This window comes from Takifugu flavidus, chromosome 15 (genome assembly GCF_003711565.1).
Source record: "Takifugu flavidus isolate HTHZ2018 chromosome 15, ASM371156v2, whole genome shotgun sequence".
In the NCBI taxonomy this organism is placed as follows: domain Eukaryota; kingdom Metazoa; phylum Chordata; class Actinopteri; order Tetraodontiformes; family Tetraodontidae; genus Takifugu; species Takifugu flavidus.
Window position 1 is genome coordinate 732,503 of NC_079534.1, and position 20,451 is coordinate 752,953.

General features: G+C 50.5%; 1 protein-coding gene across 1 annotated transcript in view; it reads left to right on the forward strand.

The window, feature by feature from the left end:
• Positions 1-20,451, forward strand: part of epha4b (eph receptor A4b) — a 50,317-nt gene that overhangs the window by 2,068 nt on the left and 27,798 nt on the right. Inside the window, exons 2-5 of the mRNA XM_057056547.1 lie at positions 6,784-6,848; positions 10,490-10,690; positions 11,389-11,496; positions 11,569-11,920. Coding sequence (XP_056912527.1) covers positions 6,784-6,848; positions 10,490-10,690; positions 11,389-11,496; positions 11,569-11,920 — 726 coding nt within the window. The remainder of the gene's footprint in view (positions 1-6,783; positions 6,849-10,489; positions 10,691-11,388; positions 11,497-11,568; positions 11,921-20,451) is intronic.

Consider the following 20,451-nt stretch of genomic DNA (forward strand, 5'->3'; position numbering starts at 1 on the left):
GACGTAACGCTCCAGATTTAGGAGAGAGCGGCCGTCACGGGAATATTATGACTCAGCTCTGACATATGTGATGAGGTTTACAGTAATCTGTAATTGGTCTCTGGGACTCCGCTACACTTTTCATTAAATTGGCCTCAGGGTGTTGCGGGTGGATCGGCGGCGTTGCCTGGTCGGGTTAATGTGAGGGCGAGCAGTTAGTGCATAGGCAAGCGAATGTAAAGCGCGCCCCCTCCTTGTGATTCACACGAGACCCCGGCTGCGGTATAATGTTAGGTCAAAGGTCCCCTCCGCTTTAATTGCTTTAATCCATAACGGTTGCTTGTAGTTATCGGCAGAGCCATACCTCATTACGCGTGCGTCTCCCTCGCGCGTGTGTGTCCGAGAGATTGCTGCGCTCCCATGTCGCAGCCGTGACCTTGGATTGAGGTGGATATAGATCTCTGTTCACATCAAAGACAGGAAGCGACGTTCTCCCCCACTTTTTAACCTCTTCCCCACCGATCTAACACACTTACATCTTTATACCATGAAGCAGGTAAAGCAGGGGGGCCCTATATGTTTCCGGCTGTGAGCCTCAGCACCTATACAGCAGCTGCTTAACATAGGTCCTTCGACACACACACATGCACACACACGACCCTGCCTGCAGTCATCTCCCTCTAATGTATGGCCGGGGGTGTAGTTTGGTGGTCTTGGTCCAGAGAATGGTGTCATGTAGTCCCGAGGCTGGCTGATAGATGGAGGTTATAAATACAGCTCAGTGACAGAGAATGATTCTGCTGTGAGGGCTTCACCTGCTGGATCTAGTGTGTGTGTGTGTGTGTGTGTATGTGTGTGTGGAAGGGATTAAATGGGCAGTTTACAAGTACTCGTGAGAAGAAAAGCAGTAAGAAAAATGACTTTTTCTTTATAAGTTTGTTTGTATCAGGATACACCGGCTCTCATTTTTAAGGGTTCCTGTTTCCCACCACATCATGTAAAAATGATTCCACAGTTCTATGCACACACACACACACACACACACACACACACACACCACACACACACACACACACGCACACGCACGCACACACACACACACACACACACACACACACACACACACACACACACATTCTAGTACCGGTGTCTTTGTGAGGCCCAGACATCCCATTCCCGATGCCTAACCCAAGTCATCCCATCCATATGTTTAACCATAACCCTAATCCTTACACCAGCCTTCACCTAAACACAATCCTAAGGTGAATCAAAAACTTTGAAGCAGTGGAAATTGACTTTTTTCCAATATTGACTGCACGCATCCTCACCAGGAAGGTTTGTTTGTGGTTTTACCGGCGATTACTTTCAGCTTTGCAGCCTTTCCAACCGCTTTCCTGCGGCTGAAAAGTAATAAATGGTCACTCAATGAAGCCATAAATAACCACAAACCAAACTAACCCCGAGTATCGACATGCACAGCGTGGTTCTTTGAAGGTTTCCTCTAAAACCAACAAGCTACTAGCGAAGCTTTGGACACAAATACGGACGCCGCGGTGAATCCATATGATCTCAGCTTCCCGTGCGTGCGTGTCGTGCACATATGGAGCTGCACTTGTCTCATCTTTTTGCATGAGTGCTTCACTTGACCCCCGAATTCATTAAAGTCAGAGACTTTTCTTTGGTGCGTGCTGTCTAATGGCTGGGGGGGGGTTTGCTGTAAGTGGTCGCCGCCACGTCTCCTGACACCTCTCCTCAAACAAGCCCGCTAACTGTTGGTCCAATGACCAGCCGGCCTTGACCGCCTTCTGCCCACTACTATCACAACTCTTCCTCTCCCCGTGTTAACTCTTACAGCCCCTCCTTTGGCGAGCACGTGACACGTGCGCCACGCCCCTCTTCCTGACCTTTAATATGGCTAAATTGAATTTTGTTGTTTTTCTTCCGGCTTTCTCTCCTCGTTCCGTCTCGCTCCGGTTGTTTACTCTGTGGGCTCGGATCGTGCCGTTTCTGCGAAGGGCTGCCTCAAACAGTTTTGCAAACACACACACACACACACACACACACACACACACACAGAGGATTTGGGTCAGCCTGCAGATGTGTTTGCTGAGCTCGACCCTCTGACGAATGGCGCCGTTGATCTGCGGCATCACAACAGAGAAAATATCCCAGATCAACGGCGCAGAGTTTGATGCCATGTGTATTCTCGCATGTGTGTGTGCGTAAAGGTGGTTGAAAAAGTTTCCCATTATAGAGAAATGCAACTTTTTGCTCTGCACACCGCTGCAGACATTAAAGAGAGGACTTTAGCTTGTGTGTCTAGCGCTCATAGAAGCTCTCTAAGTGTAAATTGGTTTAAGTTTGACTCAACAGAGGCAGCGGACAGACTGGCTGCTGGAGAGACAATCAGCAGGGGTGTGTGTGTGGGTGTGTGTGATGAAGAGAGCAATAGAGAGCAAGAGCACATGTTCTTTTTTGTACCAACCATAGCAACCTGTCAAAGCACACGTTTATGTGACATGTGACTATTTGCTGTGTCTCTGCTGCTCTAGTTGGGCCAATTTAATGTCCTTCAGCGAACCAGTGTGTGACAGCCCCGCGCATCTGTCAGATACTTGGTCACGTGATTTTGCGAGACCGTTCAATTCAAGGGCTGTCTAGCGGTCATGTGACAGTCTGTGACACTTTTGTAGCTCGTGCTATACAGAAGGGAACATTTGGGAACTGAATTAACATGGTATGTAGCCGTTGTTGGGGGCTACATGGGTAAAATCAAGGAGAAGTGCACGTAGAGATGGAACTAAAGCAGAGACCAACATGTTAGCCTGTCGCTAAGGATGCTAATGTAGCAAACATTAAAACTTGTCCCGTTGTGTCAGATATGACAGTGGAGCTACTGACTTTTGAGATGATGGATTTTTTAAAAGCGCTGGTGCAAATGCACTTGAAATGCGAGCGAGCCCGAGAGGTTTTATGGCTCCCTCTGAAACTAGGATTTGAAACTTCTGAAACCAGAGCGCAGCACATCAATCTTTTATTCCTGTAATGAAGTTGAGCGTGGATGAATATATGATGAGTGCGCCATTGTTCTGGATCGTCCTTCGGTAGCAGAGACGAGCAGCACAAGATGCAAATCATGGTGTAAATATATACATCTCCCAGCATTTGCTGACAATTGATGGTGATTAAGTCACCGCCATGCTGCCATCAAAAGTAGTGTATACAACAGGTGGTTCAGTGTCTTCTGCAAGGTCTTCGACGGTTCTGAAGGGATTGTACATGCATCAGCTCAGTGTGTGTGTGTGTGTGTGTGTGTGTGTGTGTGTGTGTGTGTGTGTGTGTGCGTGTGCTGCTCTCTGCCCCTTGATGGGATCTTAGTGTACTAGGGAAGGAAGCTTATTAAATAAAAACAAGTGTCTGGAGCTGACTCTGTCACAGCTCAACACTGTGAGCACTCAGGTGGCACACACACACACACACATGCACACATGCACACAGAACACACACTCCAGGGCCTCTTCTAGCAACAAAGTGGGGCAGCACTCCTGTCGCATCCTGTCAGAGCGGCACCTTTTGTGTCCCGCCAGTGCCGATGAAATCACACGCTAGGCTAATGTGCCCCAGCAGAAAGGTCGGCCAGGTTTAAAATTTGCGAGCCTAAACAGCTACACAACATCCACTCCGAGGATTTCATTATGCGCTACTGTTTTGGTCCTCCCTCGAGGCTTGTGTGGGGAGACGCCCCCTTCATCGACCATATCGAGGGTTGCTCCGTTTGAGCCCTTTCACCTCCTGTGGTTTCCTCATGTCTGCCGTTCATTAGCGTGGCTACGGTGCAAAATCAATACAATCCAGCACATCTGCAAGCAAAATACCATTAAATATCTGTCCAAATGTGGCGGATCTATGCGGAATTGGACTAAAAACTGGTGTCCGGCTGATGCAAAAGTCTGTCAGGCTGGTTCCCGAACACGTCTGCTGGGGAGAAAGTGACTAATGTGACTAAAGCGACCAAGAGAGGCTTGATGTGACGCCAGCGTGCTCCTCAAGTTCAGAGCTAAACTCTTCCCAGCATGCTCTCTGTCAGCCTGTTTGTTGCCCTGACAACGCTGTCTGTCTTTGAAGTACACTCTCAATGATGAGGGGGAGGGTGATCTTTACGTGCACTCATACTTTGATATCGGCCGCATGAGTGCATGTGCACAGGTCCCACATGTTATTTTTGCTGTTAAGATTTATCGCATTTTGTATTCCAGTGTCCATTTTCTAGCAAGTTGATGTTAATAGAGCTCAAAGTTGTGTATTTTCCCCATTTTGGTTGTTTCACATTGTTACTTTCAGAGAGAATAAGTATTTAGTTAAAGTTTTTCATCACCTGAGGCTTTAATGTTGCTTTAAATGCATAAAAACAACCATGAATGCATTTCTGATACACAAAAGGCTTTATGAGAAACCCGTGTGTTATAATTGCTCCACAAGCTAACTTCAGATAATTAGCATTTAAGTTTTAGAGATTCTTTCTCTTTATTCGGAATGTTTTGCTCTACACGAGGTGCTGATTTCCTATAAATGCTAATGACTGCGGCATCAGCAGAAACGTTTGAATCTCTACGTGCGTGAAAAAAAGCTGATTAACACGTGCAAAATAAAAAAAAATCTGGGAGTTAGAAGCGAAAAATTAAAAGGACGGTGGTTCTGTGGCCCATTATCGCCATCTCTGCAGGTTTACTGTGAATTGTGTTTACAGATCCCAGCGTCATGCCCTATATTCAGCCCATATTGTTGTCTGTGTGCTGGTGGTTTTATTGAGCAGTCTCCTGGTGGCAACACCACCATCCGTGTGTGTGTGTGTCTGTGTGTGTGTATAAGCATCCTGGCAGCTTTGTGTGCCAGTCAGCCTGTTGGCAGCCCTGTTTGAATCTTGGCAGGTGGATTACAGCTTGCTGAAGCCCAGTGGAAGTGGTGGATGCTCCGAAGAAGGAGACAGAGAGAGAGACAGAGAGGGAGAGAGGGAGGAAAGCGGGCATCCCAGACAGCGAAGGGCACCCTTGAGGAATCAAAGAGGAATGAGAAGAAGACAGACGTGATTAGAAGCAGAGACTGAAACCCTGTTCGCCTCTGATCTATAAGCGCCTATTTGAGCGTTTATCTCCCCACATAAAGAAATGTCTGATCATCATTGAGCCTCGTGAGAATCAATAGAGTGTCCCTGCGAAGAATGTTGTACAGTTTCCATTCTGGCCGTGTCAGCACGCAGGAAGCAGCGGCGGATACATAATGGATGAGCCATTGATTAGCAGTGAGAAGCGGCGTTGACTGGAGGAGCTAAAGTGTCCGCGCACAGGTGTCTGGAAACGTGTCGCTGTGTTTTTGGCAAAAGTGGCTCTGGACTCCTGACGCGTTTAGGAAGAAGCTGGTTTGGATGCGTGCCGTAAAAACGCCAAAGGCGTCGGTCAAATCACAGGAAGTCCCTCCTCCCGACAGGAAACAGAGCGCAGCAACGCCACGAAGGACAGATCAAAGCGCGATGTTTGACTGCGCGGGCCTCTTTGATCTCACGGGGGCGGTTAAACAGAAGGACGGCGGTTCGATTCCCGGGTCTTCGGAGGGTACGCCTCGAATTAAAGCTGCCGTTTGATCAGCTTCTCTGACAGAGACGAAGGCGATACAAATGTAGTCCATTACTGCCCTGAAATCACACATCATTATGTTATTATGTCCAATTTCTCTGCGCCGCACAAACGCCCGTGAACCGAGGAGAAACCGCCTAAACGCTCTTTAGCCTCTGCCAACACACACAAGCGCTGGAGGCTGCCGCTGACCTTTTCCCGCGCGGCAGCTCTCCGCCGCCGTTCCTGTCTCAGCCCTCGTTTCTTCTCCCCCTCCGCCTCATTATGGGGCCGACACGTAGATCCTCCCGCCGCCCGCTCGGCCGGGAAAGTACGAAATGCCAGCGAAGTGTGCGAAGAGCTATAGCGCGGCAGGGAGAGGAAGACAACCCGGTCAATGTTTAACGCCGACGGGAGGTAACGGGCTCCTAAACGGGCCCTCAGATGGAGAAATTAGGCTGATCGTCCTCCTCCGCAGAGGCTTTTATTCTAACGGGGTTTCAGGCGAGTTCTAATCCGTGTTGATGCGACTCTGATGGAAATCCAGAGACCTTGATGGACAGAAGAAAGAGAAAAGCAGCAGTCACCACAGATGGATGCCGATTAATTATTGATGATCAGAGCTGAAGGCTTGTGTTGAACCTGAAGGAGTCACACACACACACACACACACACACACACGGGTGGAGAGCAGCGCCCCTGAGCTTGGGCAGGTTCTCATTATACCTCCTGCTGGTCAGCGCGCCACCTTCCTCCTCTATCCTCCTCAGCCTCACCTGTCTGCGTCCGCCCTTCATTTCCTGCCGCTGCAGAACGAGCGCACACAGGAAATGACACACTCAATTCAGTCAAGAGCACACTTCCCCGCAGTGATGAATGACATGTTTTTATTGAAGTTCTCCCCAAAGAATTGCTTTGATATGATTGAATCCTTATGATAATCCTCATGGTTCCTCAGTTGGGGGGGAAAAAAGTCGACTTTATGCTTATTTTGGCTGCTTAAACCTCCAAAAACAGATGTATAACATGCAAAGGCTATTAAAACATCAACCTCAGATGTCGACCAAACCTTTTTTATCTGGTTTGATGGTGTCATTGAAGCGACATTTCACTCTCGATGCTCCTAAAGTTGGAAATTGTTTTAGAAACGAAATCCCTCATTTTCAACTGAATGATTCCGTGTGTGTCGTTGCAGTGACGTTGCTGGACTCCATGTCTGCGTTAGCAGACCTGGGATGGGAGGCATACCCTAATGAGGGGGTGAGTATGTCACACACACACACACACACACACACACACACGGACACAAATCATTAACACAGAAGGAAAATGTCTGATCACTGCTAGCATGTTATATTTGAGGAAGATGCGCACTGGCTCAGAAAATGCAGTCATTGTGTGTGTGTGTGTGTGTGTGTGTGTGTGTGTGTGTGTGTGTGTGTGTGTGTTTGAGTGCTTTTTGCTAAATCAGGCATCAGCAGGGGGGACATACAAATTATTTCTGCTCTGCTGCAGAAGCCGTGATACTGGAGGCTCCATTTATTACGTGTTTGGGAAGGAGATAAGGGCAGGGAGGCGGAGGAGTGACAAACCCTTCGGTAATTGAAGGGTGGATGGCGTGCTCTCGCAGCGCTTTGTGCCGCCAGGTGTAGGGACCGAGGAAGTCTGGAGCGCCGCCACCGTGCCCCAGAACACGACAGCAAGCCTTAAGCGGAGAAAGATGTGGAGAGCGTGAAGGACGGAGGGCATTCAGCGACGGAACAAGAGCGTGATCTGTACGTCACTTCGGTGCCGAAGGGCTCTGAATGAGGCCCGTTTCCTTCGGAGAGCCGCTTCCCCTCGTTCCCCTATTCAGCGTCGGCGTGTTAAATTGCGGGATGCCACACGCAGTTTCATGGTTGTGCACAGCTGAGAGGCGGCTGAAGTGAGCGGAGCTGAGCACGCTTGTTTTCTCGAGCAAACAGAGCAGGCGGGGAGAGGTGGGGGGGGGTCGGGTTCACTGTATAGGAGAGCGGGGCCGGATCACTGCGTGTCTCCTTCCACGTTAGGCTCAACATTTGCTGGAATTTTGGAGCGGGAGTTACAGTTCTTGAGCGTCTTTACTGGTTAGCATTGTCCTGTGTGAACCCACATGGTGTTAGCCGCAGCTCTGTCCGCCGCCTCTATCGGACCACGATTCAATTAGCTGGAGGCAGCTCAGCGGTGCATGTCTAACGTCTGGACTCTCGCTGGTCGCCGCAGCTTTCTCCCAGGGTCCAGAACATACAAAAATAGCTAGCATAATTACCCCTAATAGCTGTGAGCGTGTCTGGATGGTGATCTGGACAACATTCCCGAAGTCTCCCCGGCAAACCTGCCACCGATGACTGGATGTTCAAAGCCTAATCTCCAGAACAACTACTGATATAACGGGTAATGGGCAACAGAAGAACCCATTACTGTTTGTTGCAGAGCCAGATAAAAGAGGACGGAGCAGGAATTTTAATTCAAAGCGAGAGTTGGACCTCAGCTCTTCTGCTCAGGCACTAGAATAGCTAACAAGGCTACTTTTGATGGAACGAAACGTTCTCAAAACGAAGTGAAAGGATCGGGTGGGGGCGGAAAGGTGCCGTGGCTGTTAGAAGATCTTGTGTTTCATATCGGAGGGATTATCTCTTTGACCTTTGGACATCAAAACCTTCAGACTGGCCTCAGTGAGCAGCAGTTCCCACCGACTGCAAACCGCCGTCTGCACGAATTAGTCCAAAATCACACTTGACCCCCCGCGGGTCAAACATAATCCAAGTCGTGCAGGGCCGGATGTACCCGAGACCGCGTGGAGTGACCCATTTCTGTCACCGGGCAGAGCGGGGAGACCCTGCAGTGGGGGGGGGGTCCAAAGGATCCAAAACAGATGCGTCCTAATGATGTCGTTTGAGGCCCCACAGCATCACTCCTCCTCAGATCCTGGATCACCAGCGACACCACCCCCACCCACTCACTCAGTGCCCCCCCCCCCACACACATACACACACACACTATGTTTGGAAGCCAATTACGTGCTCGTAGGTGTGCCCGTCACATGATTGCGGTGATGTTATGTTAAGCCGGCGAACGGCTGGAACTCTGAAACGTCTCTGCTTCACTTCAAAGCAATCAGGCGGGCCCGCGTGCTGATTGGCTGCGCTGATTGAGGGTTGGGGGGGGGGGGGGGGGGGGGCATGATAACTGGTCTTCAGCCTGCGTCAACACAAGCAACTCCTTATGCGCGTGTTAGCAAAGCTGCATAAACATTTTCTCAGGCCTGTTTTTGGCAGCCTCTCGTCCTCCTGCAGGGGAAGTATCGCTCCCAAACATGGAGGCGAGCCGCGCCGGTACGGGCACCTGCGAGCGGCGCCTGGCGAACGTGACGGAGAACAGACTCACCAGCAGGGGAAATAAGTCACTCACCAGGAAGTGGCATTAATCCGCCCACTCTAAACTTTGTCCACAAAGAAATAAACAGAGACATGATAAAGCTCTCTTTATCCCTCAATGTCTATTCCCATAAATGCGTTAATCACCCCTCCCTGAGGACTCAGCTCTGTGTGTGCGTGCGTGTGTGTGTGTGTGTGTGGGTGGGTGTGTGTGACCGTCCTGTGATGTCCGACTGCTCTCAGCTCTGCACAGATGGGACTGTTTAGCTGCCAGTCCGGCCTGTAATTTACCAACATTTTCTTTCCCTCTCTTGTCTCTTTTACTTTCTTTTTTTTCTTTTAATTGAGCCGCGCACTGTTGATCTTGGGGACTCTCGGCAGCGTCCGCCCGCGTCCGACCCCTCTGCCCCCACCTCTCTCTCACGCTCTTCTGAGAGCGTGATCTCCGTGCGGTTACGCAACAGAGTTTTCTGTGAGCATCTGAGTGTGTGTTGAGAGCAAAAGTGTGTGTTTTCACTGTGACGTCGGTGCTCAGGACATGGAGATGATACCCAGCAGGCTTCATCAGGCTGTCGCATCCGATCGACCTCTAGCATCCGAGCTAAGCCCGGGCAGAAATATCCTCTGCTCTCTCTCGTCACCTCTCACTTCTTCTACTCTCATTTGAACGATGTGACACATTAGCGATGACAAGCTAGCCACTTTTGTGCGCCAGGTGTGTTTCCAAGAACAAGAACCCAAGACAGGAGCTAATTCCCCCACCTAACCTACTTTTGTCGGCCATTAAAACTAGTTAGCGTGCGCTAAGTGAAAGGATTTTCCCCCTTCTTTGAAAAACAGTCCTTTCTCTGTGACTCAGATGCTTGCGCTGCTGTCTGTGAGCACGTGTGCAGATAGAAATGTTTTCCTACTCATGCGAGAAGTGGTCTCAATTACAGCCTCGCTCAGAAGTGGAAACAGATGGCGGCAGACAAAGTAACTCTGTCCTACCTCCTCGTCTCACTCTTTCACTCTCCGCGCTCCTCCGGAGCTAAATCGGGTGCTCGCTCCAGACAAAGGCTGCCCTTCAGTCATCCTGACGCAGATCATCCCTCACGCTCACCCAGACACGCTAGCAGAACACGCAGCCTCGACTATCGGGTTCGCTTGGAACCGCAGCTCATTGAACTCGGGCCCAGTTTTCCCAGAAAGCAAAAACGGTGGTGCTGAGACGGTTTTTTGAGTGGCGGTGGAATGAAACGAGTCCACCAGCAGAGTGGGGGCTGTTGTCAGCTCGGCCATCCGCTGCCAGGTCCAAATTTAGTCTTCCATTCGAATATTAATATCTTGTTTGAGAGCACTTTCCCCCGCACCAAGGAAAACTGTTGTCTCTTCCCTGGGTTGGCCAGGCTCCTTGCCACCCTTCCACAGGTCCCTCACCTCTGTTTATTTCCAAATTCCTTTGATTTCCCCCATAAATCTCCTCCTCAAATCTATACTTTCGTCCTGTTTTTACTGCTTCCGCAGTGGGAGGAGATCAGTGTGATGGACGAGAGGAACACGCCCATGAGGACCTACCAGGTGTGCAACGTCATGGAGGCCAACCAGAACAACTGGCTGAGGACGCGCCATATCAGCCGGGAAGGAGCGCAACGCGTCTACATCGAGATCAAGTTCACGCTGAGGGACTGCAACAGCCTCCCCGGCGTCCCCGGCACCTGCAAAGAGGTCTGAGGTCTTCGGTCTCCTCCTGTTGTCCACTTCTGTTGACGGCGAGAAAAGTTGGGGGCGATTATTGTAAACGAGCCAGTGCATGAAGTGCGTTTACTCCCTGATTCGGCTTTTTTCACGCGACACAAAGATGGCATATTTTGTTTTTCGGTTGGCGCAGCTTCATTGTTTATTCCTGCAAGTGACATTTTTGAAACATCTGATGATTAGAATTAGCCAGACGCCATTTGGTGTTTTCATTTAAAAAGATTTGTTTGCAAAGCGCAGTGAAACAAATGAGATAATTACCCCCTGAATGGAAAGAATAAATGTCGGTGGCTGAATATCAGAGGATTTGCCACCGAAGGTCAAACTGCTAGCTTGATTAACAGCAACAACAGCGAGTAAAAGCCCACAAATGGTGTCCCGCCAGTCCGGTTCCACTGCTCTTTATTCGGGCTCTGAAACGAGGAGAGGACGCGAGGCTGTGAGACAGCGCAGAGCTGCACTTTCATGGAAATGCAGATGGTGCTGCTGACTGGCCGTCAAGACAGATGGAGCGAGATTTGAAGAGAAGCAGCAGAGGAGCTGCAGAGCTTCAGGGGCCTTGTTAAAATTTCACAGTGGATGGAGACTCGCTTTTGCTGCATGATAATCTGCTGCGGCCCCTGATTTCCTCTCCCTGCTCCTCACCAGGACGATCTTTTATTTTCCAGACCTTTAACATGTACTACTACGAGTCCAACAACGCTAACCTGTGGTTCATCAAGGAGAGCCAGTACGTCAAGATTGACACAATAGCCGCGGACGAGAGTTTCACACAGGTAAAAATACAAATGAGGGCTTAAAGGGTGGCGGCGGCGTCAAATCTCACGTGTGTGAAACGCCCCCCGCAGGTGGATGTTGGAGACCGCGTGATGAAGCTCAACACGGAGGTGCGAGACATCAGCAACCTGAGCAAAAAGGGTTTCTACTTAGCCTTCCAGGACCTCGGCGCCTGCATCGCTCTGGTCTCGGTGCGCGTTTTCTACAAGAAGTGCTCCCTCACCGTGCGGAACCTGGCCCAGTTTCCCGACACCATCACCGGCGGGGAAACGGCGCTGGTGGAGGTCCACGGCCTGTGTGTCAACGCCTCCGAGGAGTTCGAGGTGCCCAAGATGTACTGCAGCGCGGACGGAGGCTGGCTGGTGCCGATCGGGAGGTGCGTGTGCAAGCCGGGCTTCGAGGAGAACAAGGACTTCTGCCAGCGTAAGTGTGTGTGTGTGTCTGTGTGTGTGTGTGGGGGGGGGGGCAAAAAGCTAACGCTAACAGCGCTCGTGTTTGGCAGCCCGCGCGAGTGAGTTCTGAGGCATCACGTGTCCATCCCCCGGGCTTGTTTTCCAAAAAAGTAAAAATAAAAAAATCCATTTCTGCAAACGTGGAACTTGGCTAGCGTGGTGCTAACGTGGTGCTAACGTGGTGCAGTTCCACTTGTTTTGGAGTCGCGGCGGCCAAGACGAGCAGAAAACCTGGCAGCTCGGAGACAGAAGCCGCCCCGCGCAGACCGCGGGCCGGTGGCGTGCACAGATTGTGCGAGAACCCTGGCCGCGTGTCGAGCGCCGTGCGCCGACTGTCGAGCGTGTCTGTCCTGTCAGATTACATGCTGTCAGAGTTGTCTGACAGGTGATCTCGCCCGACGGGCTCTCTGAGTGATTTCATTCTCCCTGATTTGAAACTTTATAAAAAAATCATTCCGGCGTGTTTGACCTCCCTGATTGCTGTGACCTCATCCCTCTGCCCCCCCCCCCAACTTTACCGCTCTAAAGAGATTAAATAGAGCGATATAAACGCGCTTAACGAGCCAGATTCAACTCGGTAACAGCGTTTCTCGTGCGCTGTGTGGGCGGAGTTAATGATGGACACGTATCGACTGTTTGAGGTCGGGGGTCATGGGCTTTATCCCCCCCCCCCGTTGTGTGTGCAGGTGTCTACAGCAGAAAGGTGCCACGCTTAATTTGTTTCTGTGTTCTGGAAACAACCTCCCCCATTTTTAAAAATAGATCCAAATAGCTTTTGGCAAAGCCACATTCCTGTGCCACCATCATGTGGGGGGGGGGGGGGGGGGTCCTGGTGGTTTCCTCCCTGATCCGCAGGACCCGGCCTGTGTAATAATGTCAGATTCCTCCCTGGAAACCGGTTTTCCTCCTCTCAAGCCTCCAGGATGATTCCTTTTCCTTCACCCATCCAGCTGATATCCAGTCAGAGGAAATGTAATCAGCCTGCTTTTAGGGAAGATGCGAGGGGACAGAGCGGAGCGCAGCAGCCCGCTTTAATGCATGTTGGAGAGAGCACCGGGTCGGGCTTTTAGGAGGCCTCTCAGAGCCCCAAACAAAAGCTCCCTGCACTGACGCAGCGCGCTAGTCTTCAGGGAAAACACTCGGCTAATGCGTTTAAATCAATCTGTGGTTTGTCGTGACACAAAGAGATGACGGGGCTGGAGGACTGGAAGGGCGTTTGCAATTATCACCATTGTGCAGGCGAGCCGGCCTTTCAGCCAACCTGGAATCGGCTCCGCAGACGTCTCCTTTGCTTCGCTTCACGCGCTAATGCAGGTGGTGCGAGCGGTCTTACACCGTCTCTGCCTTTCTGTCCTGTTTCGCTGGCAATATGTCACTCACCTTCCTTCCGTTGCTCTCTCTCCCTCCCTCTCTTCTCTCTCTCCCTCAGTGTGAGGTGCTAATGGAATCATTACTAGCCTCTCTGATAGACAAACACCAGACACCTCCAATTACGGCCCTTTCCCCCCCTCAAACTCCGACGCTCCCGTCCTCTGTGCTATTTTCTGCTCCTATAATGGGAGCGTTCTGCACCACCGCCACCACCAGCCCCCCCGATCCCGCTACTGACCCATCCTTTCTGCTCCTCGTACTCATTCACCTCGCCATTTTTCTTGCCGCCTGAACTCCTCCGGCTGCACTCGTTAAACATTTATAGAGCGCGAGTTCATCTTTCTCTTCTCCTGTTTTGCCCACGCTGGGCCGGCGTTCCCTGGAGTGAGACACGGAGTGTGTTTGTGTTCAGTGACACTCTTTCTTCTTTTCCGTGGGTGCCGTCCTTAGTTTGAGAGGTGTGAATAATATATAAGATGAAATGCAGTGATTTGCAGGGAAGTAGCTTCCAAACGCTGCATTCATGAATCAAGCCCGGGTCCCGCTGCTGTGTTTGGCTGCGGCGTCTTAAACCTCCTCGGCTCAGGCTGTTGACACCGGAAAAACATGCAAGCGGCCCAAAATGTCGCCCTCTGGACTGGCCGGAACATTAACCGTGAGGTCACCGTTTCTGTTTGGAGCTCTGAGGCTGCAGAGAACTCCCGGTTAGCTCGACGGGCTCCTACATTTCTCATTATTGAACGCCGCCGCAGCCACGGGAAGATCCCGCTCGTCGCTGGTCCCGGCCGGGGTTACGTAATCCGTCTCTGTCAGAGTTCCACTTGTCTCCTCCATCTCTCTGGACCCCACACTGAGGCCTCTGTCCGCACGCCTTGTTTTACCCGTTTTATTTGGTGCTTTTGTCTCCGTGGGTCTGCATCATTTCCACCTCACACTCGCCTCCGTTTGTCTCAGCTGGCAGGAAATGCAGTGAATCCGCCTCCTCAACCTCACCTGCCTTCAACTGTATCCTCAGAGTGCAAGGGCAGAGTGTGTGTGTGTGTGTGTGTGTGTGTGTGTGTTGTGTGTGTGTGTGTGTGTGTGTGTGTGTGTGTGTGTGTGTGTTCTGTCCTTCACTGGATGTCTGACAGCACCAATTACTGCCTCAGATGACTGTGAGATGGAGGAGACGGATGGAGGAGGACAGACACTTGTCACCTCAACACAAGTTCTTGTGTGCACATCACCCCCCCCCCCCCCCCGTCAGCCTCTCTCTCTCTCTCTCTCTCTCTCTCTCTCTCTCTCTCTCTCTCTCTCTCATTGAGCAAATGTAATATAGGTCAGCGCGACACGTCCGCCCGTCTGTCTGTGCTTTCTGTCCACCACGTCTTGTCTTTTTTGAGTGACTTTTCAAAGTCACAAAACAACGCGTGAGGGTTTGAATCCACCCGGCTCACCGGCTGCTCCCCGTACTCCTACAAACAGCACCAAGGTGAAAGTAACGAGGACGAGCAAGTCCAGCGTGCATCCGATTTGGTGTAAATTGTCTCATCAGCATTGTAGATGGAGCCCTGTGGAGGAGTTTCTTGGCTGCTTCCTGAATTTTGAATTTTAAAGGAGGCGAGCTTGTATTTAGCCTTATTTTTAAATAATGAATTGATCCTGTGTTGGATTTTTGCGTTTTTATTTATGTGGCTGATAATCTCTTTCTTCTTTCTGTGGACAAAATAGCAAAATGACTTTGATCTTATGTTTGGATTGCAACAATTTACTGTGGTCATTTGCTTCAGGAAGGTTGCAAATGTGTTTTTATAAGCTCGGACACTATAGGAGCAATGAATTACCCAGAATGCCGTGTGCTCTTGATGACCCCCCCATCTCCCTGTGTATTAAATCCGCCTCTCGGTCTCTCCTGTTGTAGACAGTCTTTGTTTAAGTGTCCAGCTTGTTCCTCATCTCTTGTTAGCTTGCTTGTGTTTGGGTTTGAGTTTGTCTTACGATTTTGGCTTGTTTGCTGTTTTAGACTCACAGCAGCCATAAATCTTCCAATGTCTGTTGTTATTCCGCGTTAATCCTGTTTAACTTGGCCCTTGAGGCGTACACCTTTCAAGCTATGGTGTAAAGCTATTACTTAATTAATGCTAATGAGACACATCAGAACATAATCAATGGGCTCAACAATTAGCTGCTGTGTTAGCAATTTTTCAAGAGCTTTTACCAAGATAGAGATGAGAAAAAACGAGATAAAACAGCAATATTGCACCTGATAACTGATCCAGAACACGTGCCACGTGACTGAATCTGGAGTCTCTCAACAGCAATGTTGCGAAAACATGTTTCTTTAAAGCGGAGCGGCGTAACACCGAGAGAGCACAACTGTGCAGAGCGCGGCAGTGTTAGCTTTTTGTGGAAAAAGAAGAAGCCCAAAAAAATGTATTTTTCATTAAAAAAACATTGTCCGCTCTGTTAGGTGGGAATTTAGCTCTTTGTCCTCAGCATAGTGCCGTTCGGGTCATCAGACAGCAGAGAAGACTATCAGCCAATGCTCAGCGGGAAGTTACCTGGCAGGTATTTTCTTCCCATCCATCCCCACGCAGAGGCATTCATATGTAAAACGCGCTCACAATACAGGCATAAATGTGATATCTCGTAGGAGGATTGAAGCCTCTGTGGGTAATGAAAGGCCGGAACCGGGAACAGATGTAGCAAAAGCTAATCTTGACACCTGTGAAAAAGATTTAGCTCATTTACTGAAGCCTTTGTGTCCACTCTTAGTGTGTGTTGAAAGCTTAACAGGAATCCTGCTATTCTTTATTGCCAGAGCTCGATCTCTGATCGCCCCCCTCTGTGTGTGTGTGTGTGTGTGTGTGTGTGTGTGTCTGAAGTTGAAGCAGTCAGTGCAAGCAGCATTCTTATGTTGAGCACATACAGAGTTTTGAAGGTCAAGGGTTCCCTGCTGCATTCACACGCGCACACACACACACACGCACACACACACACACACACACACACGGAGATGCACACACACACACAGAGTTTTATTTCTTTGCCAGTGGCAGCTCAGGGAGCTTGAGAGCATGAAGGTGTGGGTAGGAAGCGAATGGGCGGCTAACAGGAGGATTTGGACAAGTCGAGTGTTTCTTGCATTTGTGTGTGTGTGTGTGTGTGTGTGTGTGTGTGTGTGTGTGTGTGCGCGCGCGTGTGTTTGTGTGTGCGTGTGCCCTGCTGCAGGCACTGGGGGGGCGTAAGGCCGCTGAAGTGTCAAGCATCTTGTGTTATTACTCACCTGATGTTCTTGAAAGACGGACAGATGAATGTGCCAGATGAAGGCCAGTCATCCGTCTTGCTGCCTGTCTGTAAAAGAGTCCGTCTTGACCTCTGACCTCAATTTTCCTTCATTTGTATAATGAAGCTGACCTTTACCTGTTTGCTTTTATCTCCTCTCTCCATTCCCTGTCTTTCCTAATCTCTCTCGCCCCCCCTCTTTTGTGTTTGAATAAACCGCCCACGCCTTCCACAAAGGCTCTCTCCGTCTTTATCCTCTACCCAGCGCCAGTCCTGGTCTCCGCAACAGCCGGCGCTGACCCAGATAAACTATTCAAGCGGAGCCTCGGATCGCAGCTCTCCAGGCGTGAGCCGCGTTGCCAAAAGCTGCTCGGGTGTGTTTTTGCAAACGTGGAGACACGAGAGGTCGAACTGAGGATCAAACCTGAGGAGTCCAACAAAAGCTCCGGGAGTCCAGTGACAGAAACTGTCGGTGCACGTTTCCTCATCAATCCCTGTGGATGGGAAACAGTTGCTGTAAAGCGTTTTCCATATGCCGTGGGTCTCCGGAGAGGAATAAACGCGCGCGCACTCTCGGGAAAAGCACTTATTCCCGTTTCTTTCATTCCTGTAGTGTTGAGTTTGCTTCAGTTAAGATCTGATGGCTTCACGATGGGGCCGTCCGGCAGAAAGGGAAACGCAGCAGGAAGTCGGCCATTGACCCTTTCCCCCTCCTCCCTTTTCCCTCCCTCCTTTTTGAGCTCCGAGATGGCTTCCAGATGTGCGATCATCCCCGTCCGACTGCACAGGCGCTCCTGCTCTGCTGCAAACATGGCGCGCAGATGTACTCGCGGTCAAAGACCAATTTGTTGCTGCTTTCTTTTCTTTTCTTTATTTTTTTTTGAAGCTGCTCTGGCGTTTTGGCAGCCACAGGGAACCATTCAGGAACTACAAAGTATTTCAGCTCCACTGTCAGCCAGAAGAGAGAACGGCTCCGGAGAGCCTCGTGAGATATGCGACAAGTTATATTTCATTTAGACACGACGACTCAAATGTATGTTTTGCAATCGTGGAGGAATATACCATATAACTCTGCCCGAAAGCCCTTGTTTAAGCACCTATATATAGCTGGGCATGAGGATTTGGCCTCTTGTCAACAGTGCGAGTGGCTCGAGCCGCCTGACGACTGATGCAATCTGCAGGTCGACGATGAAGTCACCCAGATACGACGCATCAGCAATGTATAGATACTGCGTGATCAGCGTCTGGGAGAAGCAGTAAAAGTCCCAGCTTGTTCCACGCGCTAAGGCCCTCCTCCCGTAAGGATTTGTCACACAAAGCCATTGTTTGCTAAAGTCGAGCGCAAATCCCGCCGTTGCTAGCTTTAATTGGTTAGCCGATAGCTGTTTGTCGGAGGGAGAGAAACCTGTATGGAGTCAACAAAAGACAGGGGGACAAAAGAGACGCACTTAACAACGTGTGTGACGCCCTCTCACTTCCTGTTCAGGGAGCAGGTGTTAAATCTGAGCTAAGGTCAGCGTCTTTCCAACAGGGTAACAAGGTTTAGGTCGACTCGGACATACCTTGACGACGATAAACGGCGAGTCCGAAGGTATCAAGTCAGCGTAACGGACCTCTGCCCAGTCGCCGCGACTCCCCGTGTGACATTACGTTTAAATGTGTGAGCAACGCGGAGCTCCGCTTTCCCGGTCGGCCCCGAGGGGAAGAATTATTGAGCGCGACAAACCGAAAATAAAGCGGCGCTGCGAATACTTTGATCGCGGGGGGCGTCGTGACTGCCGAGGTTACAGAGGAAGTGACGAGTGCGCGCGTTTGGGTGTCAAAGCCCTCGTGAGCTTGGCTTTATTGCCGTATTGTTAGAGCTCCGTTCACCACCGGGAGAGCAAAAGTGTTGCGTTGAAGGTTGAGGCGGGCGAGCGTTCGTCCTCGGGAGGAGAGAGGGGAGGAGAATAACTTATTCAGAGGGTGAACCCAACTCCCGACAGACTGGTTCTATAGGCCCGTCATGCTCCCTTCCTCTCCTCCTTGTTCTCTGTCTCGCCCCTGACCCCTGTCACACACACGCTAACACCTGGAAGCTATTTCAGCCTGTTTTTAGCATGCAGGGTAATCATCCCAGCGCCAAATTGGTGAGCCACCAGCTTGAGTTACCACTGGAAAAGTGTGCTTTAATTGCCCCAAAATTGAGCTCCCCCCCTCTTGTTTCTGTGTGTGTGCATGTGCACGTGGATTCATCTGTCAGCCAGAGAGTAAATATTTGCACAGGAGCTCTGGGAAAGGTCAGGGTCAACGCATGACAGACAGCCTACTGGGAAATAAGACGCACACACACACAAACAAATCGACGGGATAAAATAGATGACAGAGAGGAAGGGAAAAAAAGGAACAACCGGGACGAGAGAGGACGGACGGAGATATATGGGAGATGGGCGGAATGAGGAAGAGGGGAATCCTTCATCTCATGGTTCCTCTTGGGCGCCCCCAGTAATTGGCTGGTATCCAGAGGACAGAAGAGACGGCGGACTGGGCTTCACGTGGTGGACATGACAACCTTTGCTTCCATGCTGCCTAAACCTTTCCGCTCAGACGTTCTTTACTGTATGCAAACAGGTCAAATCACCCAGAACCGCATTCCTTGAGGCGTGCGCACGTCGACGTGCACACAAACAAACGCGCGCCTGCCCCCTCCCCCTCGGCTGTAAAAGCTGTCAGGTCCCATCTCGTCAGAACGCTCCGCTGACGCTTGATGTATCAATTTTTAAGCAGCGGGCCTCGGCTAATGCCCGCCTGGCTCCTGGACCCACTCGGAGAGACGGAGCCGTGCGCTCCAGGAGCCGTGGCACTCACGGGGCACTGGAAGGGCTCCATCTTGAAAGCCCGTTGCCATAGTGACAATTATGGAGCACATCAGCCATAGGCCAGCAGCAAGCTTCTCTCTCAAAAGAATGCACACGCACGCACACACACACACACACACACACACACACACACACACACACACACACACACGTCTGTACTCACACTGAGTTCCTTTGCTTTCTGCCAGTGGGAAACCAGTGTTTGACTGGAAGCCAGTGTGACAGAAAGCAAAAGAAGAGAGCAATTAGCAGGTAAGCTAGTGAGAGAACCTCCCCTCACACGCACGGATAAATGCGACTCTTCTATAGGGATGAATCCAGTGGATCTGAGCGGAGGGAAAGCTCCCCTCAGCGTGGTGATGGAGGGTGGATCTGGAGCGGCAGCACTAGATCATATCTAAGAGCTATCGATTGGCAGAAATACACAAAGTCTCTCTGGTGACGACATGAATTTTTAATGAGACACTGGATCTGAAGTCACTCTGTTTTAGAAGAGACGCACACATGCACAAACGAATGTTCTCAGCCTGCGTTTTTCAACCGTTACCTTGAGAAAATCGAGGTCCCTCGTCCTAAAAATACTTTTCTGAGCTCTCCAGGCAGGGAAGGTTCCTCCAAGAACCACCTTACTGCATCAGCTTTCTTTTTTATATCTCTGTTAAATCATTAATCATGAGGGAACCAAGTCAAGTGACACGTTTCCCATGAGGAATGTGCACGGAGAAGAGGAAGCAGGAGAGCGAGAACAAACAAAGAGGAGCGAGAACAAGGTGGTAAAGAGGAGAAGATGAAATCAAGAGAACGCTCAAAGTGGCCAAGACGCTATTCTTGGAGGAAGTTTTCGATCGGGCTTTTGTTCGGACGCCAGGCCTGGCATGGGGGAGCCCCGTCTGTCCCCCAGGGCCGGGGTCCTTTGTACTTGTGTGTCTGGCCACTGCCCAGAGCCCGGACTCTCCGGATGAAAAGTCCCCAAAGAAAAGCTGCTTTTCCGGCCCGCTCCCACAACTTC